Consider the following 23,053-nt stretch of genomic DNA (forward strand, 5'->3'; position numbering starts at 1 on the left):
TGCAAATTGCAAATTTGAATCTTGGTGTTGTGAGGTAGTTAACTAAAGCATGAACTTTTACATTCTGAAAAAATGGGGCATACCACCCAAAAGAAAGAGCAGAAACACATGTAGAAGGATTCCAAAATGCGTCGCTGCAGTTTCCGGCTGCTTTCTCTGGAGACGACAGGATAGCTAACAGATTGTAGACTGCCTCTGTGGGTTTAGAAATGACAATAGCCTACAGACTTGCTTATATCTGGAGCCGGAAAAAGAAGCAGTGGGCTATCTAGCCTTGGATAAGAAATGTTAAGTTTCTTCTGTTCAGAAAGATTGAAATGGAGATCAACACTAAAAGTAAAACACCATTCTTAATTACCAGCAAGAGTTTGGCAATGAAGTGGTTGTGTTGTTTGAATACTTAAATACGGATTTTTTTTTCTTTCTTTCTTTAGTCTTTGAGGAGATTTTCCTAAGGACTTGCCTTTTAAGTTATCTTTGTATTATCTGTTTGGAAAATCTTGAATGATAACAAAGTCTTATGTTATGCATGTTACATTTTATATCATAAAATTTTATTATTTTGAAATTACATATTTAATTTTTGATTCATAAAATAATCTCAACTACAGTTTCAAATGTGTTTGCAAGTATTATTTGTGCAGTTATTAAAATTCCTCAGTGAGTTACCATATGTCTAAACTTCAAATAAACTGACAATTTTGCTGAGACAATTGAGAAAGTAAAAAATTCAAAAGAGAAGAGGGTGGTTAGTGTCAGCATCACATCCACACTTGCGCACAGATGTGCATCTTTTGTTTGCTTAATAAGACAATGATCCCACAGTGGTGAATACAACAGAAACCAAACTCCACAGAGTTATTGCTTAGTATAGAAGAGGCACAAAGAAACATTTACAAAATGATTCTGTATCACCTTGAAAAACAAAGGCTAGTCATTAAGAGTCATCTTATTGCTAAGTTTCTTTCTTTTTTTTTTTTTGGTTTTTCAAGACAGAGTTTCTCTGTATAGCCTTGGTTGGTTGTCCCAGAACTCAATCTGTAGACCAGGCTTGTCTTGAACTCACAGAGATCCACCTGTCTCTGCTGGTATTAAAGGCATATACCTCCAACCTACTACTATTCTACTAACTACTATTCTACTACCTACTGTTATTCTACTAAGTTTCTTTGACAGAATAATACTAGTAGGTTTCCCCCCTAGGTCCATGATTCGTCTAGTTTCAATTCTTGGCTATTTTAGCAATATTGTGTACGGCTTCATCCTTTTTTTCTTTATTTATTTATTTATTAAAGATTTCTGCCTTCTCCCTGCCACCGCCTCCCATTTCTCTCCCCCTCCCCCAATCAAGTCCCCCTCCCTTGTCAGCCCAAAGAGCAATCAGGGTTCCCTGCCCTGTGGGAAGTCCAAGGACCACACACCTCCATCCAGGTCTAGTAAGGTGAGCATCTAAACTACCTAGGCTCCCACAAAGCCAGTACATGCAGTAGGATCAAAAACCCACTGCCATTGTTCTTGAGTTCTCAGCAGTCCTCATTGTCCGCTATGTTCAGTGAGTCCGGTTTTATCCCATGCTTTTGGAATGGGCCTTAAATATAATTATGAAGTGGTTGATTCATCCCATAACATTTGTGCCACTGTTGTGCCAGTATTTTTTGCAGACAAGTCTATTCTGCAGATTAACCCAGAAGTGAGTGTAGGAAGTTGGGCATAGTGGCACATGCCTTCAATCCCATCATTCAGCAGGCAGAGGCAGGCAGATCTATGAGTTTGAGGCCACCCTGGTCTACATAGTGAGATTCAAGGCAGCTAAGGCTATAGAGAGAAACCTTATCTCAAAAAAGAAAGAAGAAGAAGAAGAAGAAGAAGAAGAAGAAGAGGAGGAGGAGGAGGAGGAGGAGGAGGAGGAGGAGGAGGAGGAGGAGGAGGAGGAGGAGGAGGAGAAGAAGAAGAAGAAGAAGAAGAAGAAGAAGAAGAAGAAGAAGAAGAAGAAGAAGAAGAAGAAGAAGAAGAAGAAGAAGAAGATGATGATGATGATTCAGACTAGGATGATACCAGGGAAGGAAAGGGTTTTATGAATTTCAGGAAAGGTCAGTAGGATGAAAGAGAATGAACATTGTAAGGCTCGATTTAAGGAGCAAGGGTTGTGTGATGCAGAGATCATGCTCAGGCTATAATTTTGTGTTTAAGTGCAAGGGGAATGCCTGGAAGATTTTAAATAGAAAGTCATATGATCATATTTGAGTCGGTCAGAGAACTTCTTTGGCCACTATATGGGGAATGGTTTGGAAGAAGGCAAGTGAGAAAAAAATGGATAGAATATTAGAAACCTATACCAAATGGCCAGAAGTGACAGTGGACTAGGCTACTGTAGTAAACTTGCAGAAGAGTAGGCACACGTAAGATTTGGACTAGTTGCAATATTCATGAGACATGGTAATGGGCTATATTTAGGAGCATTGGGTACAGATCAGAAGGATGTGTTTATGTAGCTTTTATATAAAATCATTTCAAAGGGACCTACTCTACCAGAGAGCTTTGTGAAATGGTTGCATCTGGACAGGTCCAGGTCTGAAGGAAATAGCACACAAAAAAAGGAAGAAGAAGAAGAAGCCATGACATATGATCCCCAAATCCACAGTAGAGGTAGAGAAAAGGAGCTTGTATTTTTAGTAACTAATTAATCAATAAATGAAGGTTCAGAATTGTCATAGTTTCCAGGTAAAGATGTGTGTGTTAAGATCATCACACGCAAGAGGAAATGGGGTAGTAACAATCACCAGCACTCACTGATTATGTCATGTTGCAAGAGCCATTTTAAATGTGCCCCACATTTGAATTAATGATGTCTCAATACTTTAAGCTATGTAGCCTTCTGTGCAATGGCTAGAAAATTAGATGTGATTCATTTTTCTCCCAAATGTAAGATAGTAAATGTGAGTGTGAAATGCCCCATCACAGTACCAGACTACAAAGAAGAGGTGAAACTTTAATAGCTAAAGCTTACAGATGGAAGGAAGGAAGGAAGGAAGGAAGGAAGGAAGGAAGGAAGGAAGGAAGGAAGGAAGGAAGGAAGGAAGGAAGGACAATTATAAAAGAATCTGCATATACCATCATCATGGTGCTCCAATATTCTCCAAGAATTCAAATGAAGGAAATGTTCTTTATATGTTACATCTTCTTTTTCTTAAGCATCCAGTTTCTTGGAATCATAAGAGTACTTAGCAAGCACTGAAAAGCTGCCTTGACCTCTTGGTCAACATCATTGTTTGTGAATCTCTGGATGTTAGGAGTTTGTAATATAGCTTTGACTGTTGTGGATTGCTTCTTCGTGAATTTCTCTGAGAAGTTCTTAACATGTAATTGTTCCTTATTTTTCCATTTTCTTTTGTCTGGCCTTTTAAGTTGTACCCCTGTTCTTCAACCATTTGAGATTGATACTTTAGCAACCTTTTCTAACAAAATTATATGTTGGTACACAATTCTTTGTGGAAGAAATTGCCTTAGTGTGAATTGTTTAAAACTCGGGATAAAGGCAAGGAGGTATTTCCTTTCTGTTTTAGTGAAGTTCTCAATTATATGATAATGACTGCATAGGCACTGAAATGTCTACAGAGGTCGAAGGTAAAAGGAAAGTTTTCAGGCCTTCCCAGTTATCCTTCAGTCTGTCTCTTGTGTGGCTGCTGTCTCATCTCTGTCTCTCAGGAGCACTGTGTAGCTCTCAGCTCTATAACATCCTTACCAGAGAGGACCCACGGACGTTTAGAATAGTGAGTAAAGTTTCTGAAAGGAAGTGAAATTAGGTGTTGTAAAAAGCTGTTTGTTGGTTCCTGGCTGCTCAGCCCTAAAATAATCACACAGAAATCATATTATTTTAAACCACTGCTTGGCCTATAAATTCTAGCTTCTTATTTGCTAACTCTTACATCTTAATTTAACCCATCTCCATTAATCTGTGCATCACCACAAGGTCGTGGCCTACCAACAAAGTTTCAGCACGTCTGTCTCCTGCAGCAGCTCCATGGCTTTTCTCTTATTCTGCCCTTCTTTCTCCCAGCATTCAGTTTAGTTTTCCCCACCTACCTAAGTTCTGCCCTATCATGCGCGCAAGACAGTTTTCTTTATTCATTAATGGTAATCACAACATACAGAGGGGAATCCCACACCAATTAAGGACATATTGAGTCCCTACTGAGAAGTGGCAATGCCTAGCATCCAGCTTTCTTATATGTAGATAGATACTACATGTGCGTCTCTCCCCTTTTTCGATACTCCCTGGGTTGAGAAACAAAGCTGGCTGTATCTCTTTGCCTTCCACATCCATTTGTAGCACTCTTCCTCAAAGCAGTCTGTTTGACAGCCTGATACTATGATTCTCTGTGTGAAATCGCTCTGTGGTGTGAGGAAAACCATGACTAATTCAAAGAAAGATTATTTTGGTGCAGTCTTTGAAAGTTGTCAAGCCATTGAAAACTACAAACAGAAAGCAAAACAAATCATTCAGGAAAAATATCCGTCAATATTAAAACCGTGGGTGTTCTAAAAGGCTGATTTCACACCTTGTGTCTGGGAGACCATCTCTATGTCAAGAGCGATAGATGAGGATTCATGGGCCACCTGAAGCTGAGAACAATTACAGTGATTCTGAGTTAGCCCACATCTTCCCCAAAATAAGCTAACATTCACTGGGATTTGGCAGGACCTGGGCAGGACCAATAGATGAGGAACACCTTGACCACCATTAGTCAACTTCCTCAGTATGCACTGTGCATGTGTGGTTTGGAAGGTGTTTGTTTTTAGCTGGTATCCTTTTATGTATGAAAGTTTAATTTAAAAGTCATGTAAATTCCCAGACTTTTTTTTTTTGATTTTTCGAGACAGGGTTTCTCCGTGGCTTTTTGGTTCCTGTCCTGGAACTAGCTCTGTAGACCAGGTTGGCCTCGAACTCACAGGCCTGCCTCTGCCTCCCGAGTGCTGGGATTAAAGGCGTGTGCCACCTTCGCCCGGCATTCCCAGACTTTTTATCTCTTTGGGTACTGTTTGCTTAAATGATGAGGACTAATAATATTAATAATAATTCTACAGTTTACAATCAAACCTACGTGCTTCTACTGAGATTTAGCTGTGGTACTGCTGCACATGCTGAAACCCCAATAGAAATGTAGCAGACTTGGTACAAAGTACAGCAGGGGCAATAAGATTCTTTGACTGGACCAAATAAACTTGGAAGGTTCATCATTCTTTGTGTCCAGTGGAGTGGGATGAGTATTGTTTATATAAGGTGCTTGTTATTTAATGTTTTCAAATTTGATCAGTGGCAAGAACAGGTGGCAAAGAGTATGTTAAGTGGAGTGCAGTGTTTCGCCCACCCTACCACCTCCAATTGACCAGCACAATAAGAAGGTTGTCTGATGGCTAGCCAACTTCAAGAATTTTAATGGTCTTTATAGATATCATTTTTAATTCCACCAAACGATAACTAATGATGGATTTAAATACGTGTATTTATAGTACATTTCAAAACCCTAAAATAAAACTATAATCAAGACAAATCTTCAAAGCCAGGGCATGGCAGGGCATGCCTGTAATCCAAGTGCTTGGGAAGCTGAGACAGGAGGATCACTGTGAGTTCACAGTAAGCTCAGGGTTGGGCTGTGCAGTGAGACTCTAGAAAGGAGGAAGAGCAAAAGGACCAGCCTTCTTTTCATATTCTAACCACAGTTTGCTTGGTCTTAGGAGCACGGCATTCCTACCAACATGGGCTACGCAGTGTCCCCCCACCACTCCGGAGTCTACCCTGTACACGTTCAGCTTTATGAGGCCTGGAAAAAGGTTTGGAATATTAAAATCACCAGCACTGAAGAATATCCTCATCTCAAACCAGCTAGGTATCGGAGGGGCTTCATCCACAAAAACATCATGGTGAGCTTCCTGCATGTGTTGGGTCTGGCTAGTTCTTTCAGATGACAGCACAAGGCACAGACAGAGAAAACAGGAGAGCCGAGGGTCAAGCGTGTGGCTCAGGAGAGGGCGTGCTGTATGAAGAGTGTTGTTATCCCTAAGGAAGGCATTCAAATGACAGCTGTATCTTCCTGTTCATTATAACTCTGAAAAATAAAATCAAAAGCTTCTTTCCTGCCACTCCAGCTGGCAAGCAATTACTGGTGTAAAAATACTAAGAAAACATTATATCAAAGTTATAAATCATCCAAGACTATCATTTCTTAAGAAAGTCATGTAGTAGATAAAAGTCATGGAACCTCTCTGTAGTCACCATCCTGAGCTTTTATAAACTGCTCAAATTGCACCTCTTTACCATGCCAAGTCCGCCACAACACTGCAGTGTGAGGTCATGACTTGTTGCCAGGTGCCAGAGAATGCATGAGAGGTGACATTAGCTAAGTCATCATTCCAGAGTGTCTCCATCTTGTTTTGTCTCCTGCACTAGTAGCAAGACCATCTATGGTACCAGAATATGTGGTTCTCTGAGACAGCATGAGCCCTTTCAGAGTCACTGAACCCTATTTCTTCCCAAGTCAGAGATCTTAAGGCAAGTATTAGTGAAGGTGGGTAGGAATGGCCCCTGATTTATACATCTACACTGTGAAGAAATAGACAGGAAGCTAATGAGCCCCAAGTGCTGGGTCAAACTGATACAAGTGAACAGATCTCTGCCGTCTACAGCAGGTACAGCTGACCTCTTTCCACTCAATTTTCTAATGTCTACAGAAAGTCAAGCGGATGATGGCATTAAACTTGGATCAACCCCCATCTCAATGTGTCCCTCAATGACAACAACAAAAAAATGCTGTAAATGCAACACGAGGATATCAGGGCCACGTTCTTCTCCCAGCTTGCCCTTCTTTGTGCTCAGAGTGAATTTATCATGCCTCATTCAGCCAGCTTTCTGATGAGAAAGAGTTTTAAAAGCCTGTCCAAGGTCATAACGTAAAAGCATTTAGTGTTCTTTTGCCATTGTGAGGTCGTAGGCATCCCTACAGTGGCGAACTTCAGTGTCTGGAGACTGCATTCAGCACTGTTCTGCCCTGCTTCATTTCCCGTACCTCCTAAACTGCATTTTGCCTGTGTTGCAAATGCATGGACGTTGCAGATACCCAAAGCTCAGGCAGGTTTCCTGCTTTGACACAATTGCGCCTGTCATTCTGCTTCTGCATGACCTCAATTCGTGGACTCCTGCATGAGAGTTTGCAGATGAAAAGTGCCAGCAGGCGATAGGTTGTGCGGGAAGAAAGATGGGCTATCACCAGGAGCCGTCCCAATGGACACACAAGACGAGAACTGGAGAGCCAGACTCCCTCCTGATGGAGACGGGAAGGAAAGAGCTAGTGAATGAGGTGTGATCCCTAGATCTTAAACCACGCCCATATTTTCTAACTGAAGTGAAATCATCCACGAATTAAAATCAAAAGACTTAAAGGTGTTTTTGCTTCCATGCCATCATTGATCCTGCTAGCACTAATTCAGTTAGATACTTCAGACTTCCCACTAGGACTTTCAAACCTTCTCTAGTTCCTGCAGTAATCCCTTTGGAGTTATTTTTTCACCTGCTCTGTGACAGCCACCATCTTGACCCACTGCTTGGTTTTCATGCTGACTGTGGTACAAGCTCCCAGTTGGTCAATTTTCACCTTCTGCCCACCGTTCAGTGAGATCTAGCCAGTAGACAGTGCCAGCCTTTGACTCCTCCCGACCTGCCTAACCTTGTGAATCTCAGCTGTTCCCACACTCTTTAATGCATCCTTTTCAAACGGAAAATGCTCGGCGCCACACCCGCATTTCTGTCTTCCACTGCCCAGCATGGAACCCTCTGCTCACTGTGAATAACTTCCCAGCCACACTCCACCCATTCCTAGCCCATCTAACTTCCATTTTAACATAGTAACTGTGAAGCACTGTGGTTCTCAAATAGACTTACCCTTTCCTTACTCTCCTCTGAATTCATGTGTTCCATGGGGACACAAAGCATCGTGATTGGGGACTTTTTATTCTCATACATAAGGAATGAATAGGAATGTAAGTCCTGAGCTCTGAATCCTGGTTGTTAAATGGGACTCTCTGGATAGAGCAACAAGACTCACACTCCATCTACACACTGCATGCAAAGGGAGGCCCAGGGGTAAGGCCTCTCCCCTGTCTAATTGCACCCCATACACACAATGGCTTACTGCGCTAGTTGCCTGTGTGAAGCCTTTATAGGCATTATATCGGTGTGCCTTAAGACGAGTTTGTAACACGAATAGTAAGAACCCAGAGACAGATAAAGGGATCAAGCTGGAGATCAGAAAAGCAAAGCAGCCAACCACTAGAGAGACCTTTTATCTCTACCAAATCTTCAGACTGAATCAGCAAGATCCTGTCTCCACAAATTCTCAGACACCACACTCCAGTGAGTTTGTCTCTTTCCCTGTATATTCCTCTTTCCACCTAGCCATATTCCTCCTGCCTCCAACTCCCTAGTGCTAGGATTAAAGTTGTGTGACTCCCAGACACTGGGAGTAAATGTTTGAGTCACCACCACCTGAATCTGTTCTTGGATTGGTCTCTTGTAGCCCAGGGTGACCTTGAATTCACAGAGTTCCACCTGCCTCTGTCTCCCAAGACCTGGAATTAAAGGTGTGTGCCACCACTCCCTGGTCCTAGTGGATCCGTTTTGTATTATGATCTTTAGGCAAGCTTTATTTATTAAAATACAAATAAAATGTCATGACATGCATTGGCTGAGGTTTTATCGTTTCTCAGGAACTGCCAGCAATTACAAAGATTACAGTTTCCAAGTTTGAACTGCACAGTGTTACCTACCACCCTTCTCTGGGGGAAAGTTCCTGTTAAAATACCTCGGGAAAGTTTCTCATTCCTTCTGTCCCATAAGAGCTGTTTCAGGAAATGTGTCCATCACCTTATTGCTGCATCTCGAACCAAGACCACGGAACAGGACCCTGATGTCGCTCCTCTTGTGTGTCTGCCTCGCCTCCCATAGTGGCCCACCGAGGCCCTAAGACTCACAGAATTTAAGAAAAAGACCATGTTCAAGTTTCTTCTCAGTTGTCTCCACTTACCCAAAATTCCTCTTTCTATGAAGCACCTTGTTAATAACTGACTTCATTTCCAAATGTGTGGAGGAAGGACTTATTCACATTTTACCAATGAGGGTTATACACAATTTCAGTATTTTAAAACCTTACTTAATTATGTTTCTTAAGATACTAAAATATATTAGGCTCAGTAATAAAAGTACTAATTTTGAGAACTAAAATTAAAAATGGCTAAAATAATTCAAAGTCTATTTCAGTTTTAATGATTTCTTTTAACTTCCCCTGTGGTTATGAAGGTCTATGACCTTTTCATCCTCCAACATTGGAGGGTTCTTCCAGGTCCTAGTTAGAGTTCAATAAATACCACCTTCATATCATGTTCAGTAAGGAGAAACAAGCTAAGATTTAATAAAGCTAGAGCTTTCTCCTCACATGGCCATCTTTCCTGCAGGTTCTTCCAAGGCAAACCTGTGGGCTCTTCACGCACACGATTTTCTACAAGGAATATCCAGGAGGTCCCCAGGAACTGGACAAGAGCATTCATGGAGGAGAGCTCTTTTTCACTGTGGTTCTCAATCCAGTAAGTACATGGAGTCATTCTTCAAACAAACGATGTTTAAAATGACAAGGTGTATAAAAAAATATGTTGAGGAAGAAATAGGGAATTGGGTAGTTGCTCACCAAATAATATGAAGCTTGCTGCTGCTATAGAAATGAAAATCCCCCTTACTCCTCCTCATCCTTTTCCTCCTCTCCTCCTTCCCCTCTCTCCCTTCTTTCCCTCATCTCCCTCTTGCTCCTTTTGCTCCTTTCTTTCCTCTCCTCTCTCTCTCTTTTGTGCTCTGTCCCATCCCCTCTTCTCTTGCTGTTCTCACTCCCTCTTTCCCAGTTTCCCCCTTTCTCTCTCTCTCTCCCTCTCTTTCTCTCTCTCTCTCTGTCCCATTCTCACTGTCCCATGCTGTCTTCTCATCTCTCCTCTCTGATAGAAGAAAGCACAGATTTTGTAAGTACAAAGGAGTTAGTTAACCGACTGCCTCTCTTCTTCTCCGTCCATGCTCAGTTCTGCCCTGCTGGGTCTTGGAGCATCCCTGACTAATGGGGGGCTGCCCTTTCTCCTTCATGTCTTTATACTGGTGCATCAGCGATGTAGCGAGCCACTGGTGAATTAATTTTCCTGGAGGTGAGTGTCATAAAATCATGTGCTGAAAGGAAAACTACTAAAGCGAGCTGCAGAAGGGAAACGCTCTTAGTGATTTTCTTCCGTGAAAGAGAACAGAAAAAAAACAGAGATCAAATCGATTTTCAAATATATGGATTTGCCCCGGACTGTAGAAAAATCAGGATGGAAAATTGCAATTATCTCCAAAAAGAACGATTTTTTTTCCTATCAGGATAAAAATTGGATAAGACAGAAATAAACAATAATATTTGAAAGAGCCTTAGCTGGACTTTAATCTTACAGGCTCTATAAATAAAACAGCAAGTATTCTTCCTCATCTACTCTATTCAAAAGCAAGTCTATATTTCAGCAGCTAGAAAATGAGACGGATGGAAAGGGAACTCAGTCTTTGGTAACCTCTGCGTGAGTTCACACCCAGGAGCCATTGTGATCTCCATTCTTTAGGAAGGTTACCATGCTTCTAAACCCTCCCTAAGTAGACATTTCTGATTTGTGCTCCAAAAATACCCCCTTCTTCTAGATTACCTTTATTTTTAATTACTCTGTATGGATTCCCTCTCTTTTTTGCTCAATCTAACCAGTATGGTGTTGGTAAAGGAAGTTCACCAGTTTGTAGTTTGAACCAAAGACTCGGTTAAATACCTGTGAAATGACTTCATCGATGTATTCTTGAACCCGTATTCTACAAGCTTCTGGTGGAGCAGTTCACTGGGAACCAGTCTGTGTGATTATCTACCCATTGGTGATGTAATATTTGAAAAACCCCTGGTATTATTGTGTCTGAACTTTGTGAACCAAATAATCTCCACTCAACCCAGAAGAAATTTTAAAATCAGTCACTCATATATAGTGAACTTATATCAATTTTTACCTATTATCTGATAAGTAATATTTTTATTAAGAAAAATCTATACATTTCAACCTAAAAATTCTAACAGCAAAGATTATGTTGACCTTAGTGCCAGTTTAGACAAACATACAAACTTTTCTTTCTAGATTGGAAAACTTCCCTAAGATAGTTATTTTCAGTAAAGAAGAATTGGTTCAAACTAACTAGGATCTTTTGACATGCTCCATGAGATAGACAGTGATCTGAGATGACCTCTTTTGGTACACAAGACACAATCTAGGGTAGGAATTCTCTTTACCTGGTGGAGACAGGTGCCTGTGACTCTGGCAGTGAAGACATGTGCTATCATTAGTGGTGGCTGCCTGGATGGCCAAAGTGAGGAACAGGGCTTGCTTCCCAGGAATTCTCAGACCGAACTTAAATGGTCGAAGAAAGCTATGTTCAGCCTTCAAAAACTCCAGCTTCAATGAAGCATGTGTGAATTTAGCGGGTGAAATGTTTTATTAGGTCAGAATGGGAATGAAAAAGTCCTTATCAGATTATAGTGTGTGTTTGTTGTAAGAAAGATGGGGATTTTAATTATAGTGGACTTGAAAGATGGCCACTAGACAATCACATTAACATGGGCCTTAATTAAAGATGGTATTTTCTGAAAATATTAAATGATCTTGTTTCCAAAGAAAAGGTAGACGAGTATTGGAAACATGGAAGTTAAGTATATTCAGATACACTTGATGGGAAGGGGAAATACATTCAGGGCTGTGGTTAAAGACCTCTTAAAGTTTTTCTCCTTGCATTAACACTTGAAGGTGCAAGAACATCAATGTTGGGTGAGAGGTGGCTACAATTAAGTGCACTTCAGAGTTAAGCTTTGAAAAGAAAACAGCAAAGACAAAACTCTATTTAAAGTGAACAGCCTTCTGTGACTCTACTATCCACGTATTCTTCGTGGCTGAAAAGAAGTGTCAATCAAGTGACTATAACACAATTAGAAAAGCACAATGATGAACAGGCATGACAAGAGAGAAAACCTTGGCTGTCTTACAATTTCCAGTAACACAAGCCAGGAACCTCTGACATGAGATGAACACAGGTGTTTTGATGACTGGGATTTAAATCCAGGTTCTGTGTAGATTCTGTTATAGAAAGAACCTGCTTCCCATGCTGGATTTCCTTGCCCTGCCTTGAAGGGGAGGAGCTCAGCCTTGTCTCAACTTGATGTGCCATGCTTTGTTCATGCCCATGGGCGGCCTGACACTTTCTGATGGAGATGGAAGAGTAGTGGGTGGGAGGGGGAATTTTGGTAGAAGGGTGTTGGCAACATGGTGAAAGAGTGTATAGAGAGAGGACACGGTGAAAAAGTGAGTGTATCAAGTTGAAAGGGACAAAGAATGGATAATGGGCATAAAGATGGTAGTCACTGGTCCTGCGGAATGCAGATACAGAAAGGCACACGCTATGTGTGTGCTGTCAGAAACTACCCTGGATGCCAAGCAACTTCTTGATTTAGGTGGAATTTCAAGAAGATGACTTGAGCTGCTCAAGGTCATTCTGTTAGTACTCTGATGAGGATTTCATCCTTCCTGGTGCCAGTTCAGGGTATCTGCCAAGGTAGTATGCTGTTTTTACGTACAGCTGAAATGACCTTATATTAAGGACAGTAGTTCGTAATGTGCCTCGGATACCTGGTAGTGGGGAAGTGTATAAATGGTTGAAAATTTCAGGTCATGATCTGGGAAAAGGTAACTATCACTTCATTGGTTTTTTTCAGTGCTTTAGAGAAAGTCTGTTACAGGTGATGATGGGTGGAGCCCTCATGGGCTCTGTAGGAACTATGAGCAAACAACTTTGTTGTACCTTCTTTGAATAATAAGTTTGATTGGCATTACTTAAAAATTGATAAGACACACATACTGTTAAAGCCCAAACTTCGTATTTGACACATTCCCTGCCCTCCAGAGAATTTCTGGTTTTGCTATCATTAATGTTTTCACTACTGACTGATTGTGCTATTATATAATCAATTGCCACGGTGAAATTAAGAAAACCAAAGGAAGCATAATCTACTCTTCCTACTCCCGCACTTAATAATAGCAGAAATCATTGGGTTAGGTATTATTTTAAAAATCCAGGCCTGGATAGTGATGGTACACACCTTTAATCCCAGCACTAAGGAGGCAGAGCCAGGCAGGTCTCTGTGAATTCAAGGCCGTCCTAGTGAGTTCCAGCAGCCACACAGAGAAACCCTGTCACAAAAAAGCAAGGGGGGGGGGGAGGAAGGAAGGAAGGAAGGAAAATCTAAGATCTAAGAAAATAGCAGAAAACCATCATGAATGCCCAGTAAAGCGGATTTTTTAATTGATTAGATTTAAAAAAAAATACTAATCCAAATTTCTGCTCTTACCCCTCCTCCCATTCCTTCCACATACCCTCCCACTCCACCCCCATCTAATCCTAAGAAAGGGTAAGGCACATTGCTTTGTGGAAGGTCCAAGGCCCTCCCCACTACATCCAGGCTGAGCAAAGTATACATCCAAAGAGAATAGGATCACAAGAAGCCAGTACATTCACTAGAGATAAATCCAGTGCCACTGCCAGTGGCCTTTCGGTCTTCCCCAGCCATGCAACTGTCAACCACATTCAGAGGGACTAGCTTGGTCCTATGCTTGTTCCTTCCGAGTCCAGCTGAAACAGTATTTAAGGTAGCTTATCCAAATCAGTCATCCACTAACACAGCTAGATGTGAGTCTTGGTGTAACCCAATAGAGTCTTCATGGTCCTGGACTTTGCTTTGTGTTTGCTCCAGCAGTATGGGGTATGCATTCCAAGAGGGAGCATCGGACAGGAAGTGGCATTCTTTGGCTTAACCTGAGCACCTTAGGAATGCTGGAGAGAACAAAAAATTTATCATTGTGCATCACCCAAGAGCCAGTGAATGTTGAAATGGGCTACTGTGCTTTGTAAAACAAGTTGCTATTGGAATTGATGGCAGCAATTTCTAGATAAATCAACAACTGATTGGTAGGCATGATCTATAATACCAAAAGCCCACAGCTCCCTTTCTGGGAATCTTACCTTCAAAACAAGTACAAGTTCAATTGATCAAAGAAATGAATGTTGTTATGTCTTAGTTAATCCTTGAAAGTGTCCCATAACTTTCAGCACAAACAGAAACATCTTTCACTTGGGGAGAAAAATCACATTGGGTGTCTGCCCAAAGTCACACTGGGTGTCTCCCCAAAGTCAAGTTGGGTGTCTCCCCAATGTCACATGGGGTGTCTTCCCACTTTTCAAGACTCTTTTTAGAAGCTAATCTCTTGTACATATCCTTCAACACTCTGAACACAGGTGCTATTTTGTGACATCATGAACTAATGATAACTTCAAGTCTGGATGCTTTACTGAAATCCTAGCTCATGAATCATCTTTCTAAGGAGTTCCCTCACACTGCATAGATTTCTCCTCTATTATCTTATGAAATGATAACTTAAACACAACTTTGCCATGATACTCTAACTAATTTTCCATCTTTTATCATAGTTTGTTGCTCCTTGATTTAAAAGGTAGTGCTTCTTTCTGTCTTATATTCACAAATGGCCTAAAAACTTCTGGCATGTGGTATTTTCTCGGTGGATGGCAATTCGTTATCTTCTCCTGCCAGCGAATGTTCTGTTTTAAGTTAAAAATCTGTCTTAAAAACCTAACCATAGAATTTGTGTTAACTCAGGAAGGTGTGCATGATTGAATTTGTAGTCTCTCCCAACAAAATATGTAAGGAGACCTCGGGAAAACCTTCAAATCTACGAAAAGATGCTAAGTTCTTCTCCAAATAATAAGACATAAAATTAAGTTATTTTGAAACACCATTTCTTTTGTCTACAGATTTTTAAAAAAAAAAAAGGAATGGCAAACAATCTTTTAGCAAGACTTAGGAAGCTGGCCCACATGTGCCCCCGTGGCTATGAGACATGGTAAAAGATACAGACTCAGAAAACAGTGTACTCAAAACCTCTGGTGCAGCATTTTGGATTTTAGAGGTCATAGTTCACAGAAAGACATATTACAGGGTCTACTTTTCACTCCTAAAATGAAATATATAGTAACTATCAAAGTCATGTAGTGGAAATATCTTGAATATCCATCTGTTAGAGACTAGTTAAGTCATCATTGTTCCAGCTACAGAAACTAGTGAGCAACTTAAAAACAGAGATTGTGTTCAGTTCTACACACACATACGCACACACAAAGAGAGACACAGAGGAGAGAAAGAGTTCTCAGTGCAGCCTGATTTCTGCAATATACTTTAAAAGGCACACAGAGAGTCCCTAAATGTTCATCAAGTTATCTGAAGGGAGATACGGGAAGAGAACATCAGAGAAGAACTCCCAAGTGGCTTGGAGGAGCTGAGGTGAAGGACACAGACGGAAGAAGCGTTGTAGTGCACACAACTTTGATTCTGGTGGAATAAATGAAAAGTGTGGGGAGGGGGAAGCAATGAGGAAGTGACCTGCTTAGAATGTTACAGTTTTCATATACTATAGAAAAATAGTTTAGATGATTCTGAGTACAGCATGTGGACTGCATGTATTCAGTAAAATAAAAGGATAAGAAGCTGAATGGAAATTTTCAATTTGTAAAACAGTTTTGCGTTCTCTTCTTTTACTAGAATTACAGAACAGTTTCCATGTATTGTCTGGGACACTGAATGACTAAAACACTGCCCTGGGGAACTGTGGAGAGGGAGAGAAAGGAGACTCGGGGTACTGAAATCTGACGTAAGGAGATCAATAGGAACAAAGGGTCCAGACTTTGGTACCAGAGTCAGCTGACATCAATAGTAGCCAGGCAACCAAATGAGTCACATGACATCAGTGGCATCCAGGTAACCAGAGTCACATGACATCATTAGCATCCAGTGGCAAGGGCAAGTACCCACATGTTAAAATCAATGTTATTTCTCCCCAAAAGTAACTAAGCTTTTTGGAGTAAAGACTCACTCCAAGTTAGATACCTGGAAAATACAAATTCAGTCTGGAATATCTTGCATCAGTAATGATGATGAAGAGCACTCACAAAATAGTGTTTTTTTTAATTAAAACAAAAGTCAGCTATAACAGGCTCTTAATGACCAAAATTGATTTATTCCAACATCAATAAGTAATATTGCAGACATACTGAAAATATGAAAATTACCACCATGAACAAACGACAACTGATTCAGATAAGAATCAGTAATTGCTAGAACTATCAGAAGAAATGTGGTTGAGACATAGTGTGTTTATACTCACAAAGCTTCATCCCAAAGACTGCATGTTTTTTTTAATATTTATTTATTTATTATGTATACAATATTCTGTCTGTGTGTGTGCCTACAGGCCAGAAGAGGGCACCAGATCTTATTACAGATGGTTGTGAGCCATATGGTTGCTGGGAATTTAACTCAGGACCTTTGGAAGAGCAGGGAATGCTCTTAACCTCTGAGCCATCTCTCCAGCCCCCTCAAAGACTGCATGTTAAGTACATAAAAAAAAGTGACCCCTCATACTGGGTAAAGCTGACCATTTTTATTAACAGACAAATCAGACAGCATCAGCAATGGAGGACCAGTCAGCAATGCAACATGACAACACCCACCTTCTAATGAGATGCAACCTAAGGCTGCAGAGCAGGAAAGGGGCTAGAATGGGAGTGTGGACCCTCCTGCCTCCTGTGAGGACATCAGCTGCACACTTTATAGACCAGTTCCCTTTGTGAGAAATCCAGGGACAAGTGAAATTGCTGGACCCCAGGTGACATGAAGTCAGCAGGAGACATGACAGAACCCATTTGGCCTTCATCTTACTTCTGTCTACAAGTGGGAGAAAACCCCTAGCTCCTAGCTTCTCCTTGGAGAGGGGAGAGGAGACTGGAGACACTTTCAACATTCCTGATTTCTGTCATCCCTAAATCTAACTGGGGGGAAAAATCATAGCAAGGAGTGAAGAGGAAAAGAGATAGCTTGTACACAACAGTTTGGCTTTCTGGAGTTGGCTAAGACATTTTCTACATCGCCTATTTTAGAACACTAGCTGGACTTGACATATCTAAAGCCTGAGCCTACTGAGATCAAGAAAGTTTCCTTGTGGCCCTCAGTCCGCTATGGACTCAGTCATACAGTATGGCAGAAGGATGTTAAAGGGAGCAAAGGGTCAAAAACCCTGAAAAAAATCAGTAACTTATCACAATGGGAAAGGTACTTAAAATTCAGTTGGGTTTTTTTTTTGTAAAAAAAGGGAATCTGGTCTGGATGATGGCTCAGTCAGCAAAGTGTCTGACTGAGTTCATATCCCCAGTAACTACATAAAAACCTAGATACAGGGAGAGGTGCTCATGACAACAACAGTTGAGGAATAGAAACAGGAGGTTCTCTGGATCTCACTGACTGTGCTGGCTAGCTTTATGTCAACGGACCCACACTAGAGTCATCAGAGAGGAGGGATCCTCAATTGAGACAATCCCTCCATAAGATCCAGCTGTAGGCAAGTCTGTTGGGCATTTTCTTAATTAGTGATCATTCAGGGAAGGCCCAGCCCTATTATGAGTGGTACCATCTCTGGGCTGGCGGTCCTGGGTTCTGTAAGAAAGCAGGCCACAAGGAGCAAGCCAGTAAGCAGCACCCCTCCATGTGTTGGCATCAGCTCCTGCCTCCAGGTTCCTGTGCTGTTTGAGTTCCTGACCTGACTTCCTTCAGTAATGAACACTGATATGAAAGTGTAAGCTGAAGAAAGCCTTTTCTCCCCAGCTTACTTTTGGTCACGGTGTTTCATCACAGCAATGGAAATTCTAACTATGACACTGACCTACTTGTCTAGCAGTCGGTAGCTCCAGTTTCAGTGAGAGGCTTGTCTCTCAACAACCAAAGGGAGGAGTAATTGAGAGGACACCAGTGATAAACCTTTGCCCTCTACACACATGCATATCCACAAACACACACACACATAAACCAAAACAAGCTAAAGAGAAGGAAGAGGGAGAAATGGCCACACCACAGTTTGAGAGGACTTTCAGGTATCTAGCCCCGCTGATATCCAAAATACAGGGAGCTTTTTTTATGAAAAAAAATATGAATCTTAACACACATTAATAATGTGCTTGAAGAAGCAAGAAATCAGAGCCAAATCAAAAAATCAGAATAAATATCCAGAAACATACCCTAAAAATGTCAATAGAAGAATTACCTGCAGAAAATGCACAGTAAGTATCCTAGAGATAGTGACCAAACTCAAGAGCAAAGGGCCTTCAACAGTATCAAAGTTTCAAAAAGTTGAAAAGTGTTTTTAAAAAAGAATAAAAAAGTAAAAAAAGAATCAAATAAAATATTGGAGCTACAGAATGCAAACACTAAACTGAATAATTCACTATAGGAGTGTAATAGCCTACATGATCGAGCAGATGGAGGACTAGAAAACAGGCTTGGGCTATTTGAAATTGGAGCATCCCATTATCTCTTTCCCATGGAGACACATCCCAAAACTCCTGTGCAAGCCTGAAACTGAAGATTCATGTTACCTGTGAATGTTGTGCTTTTCCTATTCATGATATACAAACCCAGTGCCTTTTCTCTCTTTATTAATAATTTATCCTGCACGGAACTTCTAAATTATGAAGCTTAAAGTCCATAAAAACAGCATAAATTTGTTTTTCCTTCCTCAAAATGTCATGGATGTAAGACTGAAGTTTGTATTTCTCACCAATTTTAATGCATGATATTTGCCCTTTCTAATTGAGACCTTTCTCTTTTCGCTTAAATGAAGAGTCTGTGGCCACTCGTTAACATACCAAAATTACTGGCATCATTACCTGTTTCTTTGCTCATTATTGTGTAAAATAAAGGTTATTGAACACAACTCTTAACATAGAGTGTCTGCTATGATGGATTGCCAGCTACTTATGAAAAAGACGGATGGATAACATAGATGGGTGCCCAGGCAAAGACACACAGCCAGGGTGGAGCAGGAGAGGCCACTGTGCTACTTAGACTACAACTTAAAGCTTATGGGTTGTCTGGTTCTGGAATTATCCACTTAACATTTCCAAACCTCTCCTGCTTCAAATCACTGAAACTGCAAAAAGCACTACCATAATCAAAACGGAGGACTGATTTCAGTCAGAAAGAAAAAAGTGGTAAATAAGAAAAGACAGCCTAAGGGCAAGACATCAAACAGTTACTGGATAGCGGAAGGGGGCAGGCGGAGAAAACTCATTTGAAGAAATAATGGCTAAAACCTTCCCAACTCAGAAAAGGGAATAGACACCAAGACACAAGACGACTACAAACCCCAGAAAGTACTGGAGTTTCTCAGCAGCACACGTTAGGAGCAAAATGTCAGAAATGAAGACGGATTTTGAAAGTAGCAGAAGAAAGAGAGCCTTCCTAAAGAGAGCCTTCATTAAAAAGCTACCAGCATATTTCTCCACAGAAATCTTCAAGGGCAGAAGTGTTGTGGGGAGGGAGTGTCAATTGAAAATGCTTAGTGAAGAAAAAAAAGCGGGCAAGCAAGAATACCACCTCCAGCAAAGCTGCCCTTCAAAAATAAAGGCTATTTCAAACTATCAAAAACAAATAAAGACATTCTCAATTAAATGCAATAAGCTTTATTGGCCTCACAAAAAGGGTGAAAGGGGTTCTTCCAGTCGAGAGCTAGTTTGCAGTAAGAAAACACGGCACTCTCCAGTGAGAACTCCGAGAGAGCGTTATGACCCTAGGGAAGGAGTGCGCGCATCACTGAGCCATGATGTAGAAGTTAGAGTGTGGAAAATGTGTAACTAGAGAATGCCTTTTAAATCACACAGCTTTAAAAGATGTATTCTGCGGTAGCAATGGAGAAACGAACGAGCAAAGAGTCCGTTTTACCGAAGTTGAAGGTAAAATTGCTATGAGCCGAGAATGTCAGCTTGGACTTGCTGATTTTAATGCCTTGAGAATCGAGGGAAATGCTTACATAAGATACAAAATGAAAATGAACCAAAGTGTATCACAGTAAAAACTAGAAATCCGAAGGAAGTCAGCAGAGAAAGACAAAGGGTCAGATAGCTACAAAGACAGGTTAAAGCACACACTAATGGTGACAGTGCCTGCTATTGGCAGTAAGTAGTATTAAATGCAAACAAATTAAATTCCTAATCAAAAGACGTAGAGTAACTACATAAAGACAAAATCTGAAAATTTCACCATTGTTTACAGGACGCACACTTCAGATTTCCTGGCATACGTGTGCAAGCATGATAAAGTCCTTCAGGTAGATATCCAAGAGTGGTAGGGCTGGATCATGTGGTAGCTCTGGGTTCAGCTTTTTGAGGAAGCTCGAAATCGACAGCAATTTCCACAGTGGCTGTGCTAATTTCCCTTCCCTCTAGCAATGAATAAGTCAGTGGTCCCTGTCTGCACACGCAGCACCCGCATCTGCTGCAGTTTGTTTCTTTGATCTTTGATTTTTTGATTTTTGATCTTGGGCATTTTGTCTTGCAAGTGCTGGGATTAAAGACTTGAGCCACCACAAGCACCTAGGTTTTTTAATTGTTTGATGTATTTAGCTATCAAGGAAATTCAAGTTAAAACTACTTTGAGATTTCATCTTATCCCAATGTGAATTCAAAGCCAGCCTAGTCTATGTGTTCCAAGAAAATCAGAGCTACCTAAACGGGGACCATGTCTCAAAACAAAATCAATGCAAAGAAATTTAAAAAGCAAAATCTAAACCATTTGTATTTCATCTTTTAAGAACTATTTAAATGCATGCTCCAGTTTTTAACTGGTTTGTTTTCTTGCTGTTCAGATTTTTCTGTTCTGTGCATATTCTAGAAATTTAGTGGCTCTCAGACATATAGCTGGTAAAGCTTCTCACTGGGACTGCATTGGGGTCAATCTGTGATTTTTATATCTAATGTTTGGTTTTATGAAATTGGATATCTTTGTGTTTGGTATAGAAATGTTTATAATTATAATATCCTCTCTGTGGATTTTTCTTTGGATGAGTATGAAATGTTCTTACTTTCCTCTTCTGATTAGTTTTGGTTTGAAAACTACTTTATCGGATACTAAAATAGCGACACCTGCCTCCACTCATTTTTCTGAAATACCGTCTTCCATCCTATGATGGTGTCTTGGTGGTAACTTGGGTTTCTTGGAGGCAAAAAGATGGATTATGATTTCTAATCCAATCAGTTAGTCTCTGTCTTTTGTGGGTGGATCTTAGACTGTTAAAATTGGGAGTTAGTAATAAATGATGTTTAGTGATGCTGTTTTCTTGGTGTTAACTGTTCTGGGATGTACTCGCTGTGCCCGCTTTAGTATGTTTTAATCATCTCTTCAGTCCAAAGTATTCCTAATATTCTCAGTAGAGGACTATTTGTGAACATAAAATTCCTTAAGACTGTTCTTATCGTGAAAAGTTTTCTTTCTCCTTCAATTACAGCTGATGGTCTTGCTCAGTTTGGAAGTTTGGGCTGGCATATGTGGTCATTTAGAACTTACAGAACTTTTGTCTTCCAAAGTCTCCACTGAAATCAGCTATTAGTCTGATAGGCCTGCCTCTCTGTGTGGCGTGGTCTTTCTCTCTTGCTGCTCTCGACAGCCTTTCTTTGCCCTGCATTTCATGCTTGATTTGTGTGTGTTCTGGAAAGTTTCTTTTCGGTTCTGGCTGCTTTGTGTTCTGAATGCCTCTTGCACCTTAGCAAGCATCCCTTTCTTTAGATTTGGGAAATTTCTTCTATGATTTTGTTGAAAATATTTTCTGTGCCTTTAAGCTGTGTTTCTGCTCCTTCTTGTATATCTACTATTTGCAGGTTTGGTATTTTTTTAATGTCTCAGATTTCCTGTATGTTCTTCTCTTGGGACTTTTGACATTTACTCTTTTCTTTGACTAAGTGATCCACTTCCTCTCCCTTGTCTTCAAGACCTACCGTTCTCTCTTCCACATGATTCTATGTTGGTTGTACATTCCTGCCTGCTCTTTGTTTGATTTCCCAAGTTTTTAGAGTTTTATTTCATTTGGACTTTTCTTCAGAGATTCTTTGTCTTTATTAATTCCATTTTGTTATCTTGAACTGTTTTCATTATTTCGTTCAACTGTGTTTTTGTGTTTCTCATTCATCTCCTCTTTGAAATCATTGAACATACTGATAATTGGTATTTTAAGTCATTTTCCTATGTGTTATCAAAGGTGTTTATCTCAAAAATCAGTGCACTATGGATGTTAATTTGAGGGAGAGACGTATTTTCTTCTTTATTCATTTTGTTTTTGTAATTGGACCTAGACATCTGGAATTAGGTCTTCGGTGGTAGTTCTTGGTGACTTTCTGTTTCCTCCTTTGCCGAGTGGTTGTTTAGATCCTTGTTTGGTCTTATCTCAGCCTGCCATCATGTGGGTTACTTGAATGTTGATTGATATTCAATCTTGGGGCCACTATAGTTTGGTTTGCAAATGGGGTGTCTAAAGTGGTCTTATCTCAGGGTAGTTCTGGGCAGACTCCACAGGTATACGTGGGGGTTAGTCAAGGTGGTAAGCAGGGAAACAGTTTAACCATGTGGGTTTTTTGTAAAAAGAAGAAACAACTAAAAATATATCTCTTATATTTTTGGCTGTGAGCCTAGCCTTTAATGGCTGAGCCAACTCTCCAGCTAATGGGAGCTCACCAACTCCAGCTGGACTGGGAAGGAACAAGCATAGGACCAAGCTGGTCCCTCTGAACGTGGTTGACAGTCGTATGGCTAGGGCAGACTGAGGGGCCACTGGCAGTGGCACTGGGATTTGTCTCTACTGCTTGTACTGTCTTTTGGGGTCATATTCTCTTTGGATGTATACCTTGCTCAGCCTGGATGTAGTGGGGAGGGCCTTGGACCTTCCACAGGGTACGGTGCCTTATCCTCTCTTAGGATTGGAGGGGCGTGAGGTAGGAGGGTATGTGGAAGGAATGGGAGGCGGGGAGGGA

At 40.8% G+C, this 23,053-nt stretch overlaps 1 protein-coding gene across 4 annotated transcripts in view; it reads left to right on the plus strand.

Moving 5' to 3' along the window:
• Window positions 1-23,053, plus strand: part of LOC142854945 (bifunctional heparan sulfate N-deacetylase/N-sulfotransferase 3) — a 127,494-nt gene that overhangs the window by 55,929 nt on the left and 48,512 nt on the right. For all 4 annotated transcript variants that reach the window (XR_012911387.1, XR_012911388.1, XM_075981453.1 and 1 more), the window contains exons 5-6: window positions 5,737-5,922; window positions 9,505-9,633. Coding sequence is in view for 2 of the 4 variants with exons in the window: in XM_075981453.1 (XP_075837568.1) it covers window positions 5,737-5,922; window positions 9,505-9,633 (315 nt within the window). In the remaining 2 variants the exon portion in view is untranslated. The remainder of the gene's footprint in view (window positions 1-5,736; window positions 5,923-9,504; window positions 9,634-23,053) is intronic.

This window comes from Microtus pennsylvanicus, chromosome 7 (assembly GCF_037038515.1).
Source record: "Microtus pennsylvanicus isolate mMicPen1 chromosome 7, mMicPen1.hap1, whole genome shotgun sequence".
NCBI lineage: Eukaryota > Metazoa > Chordata > Mammalia > Rodentia > Cricetidae > Microtus > Microtus pennsylvanicus.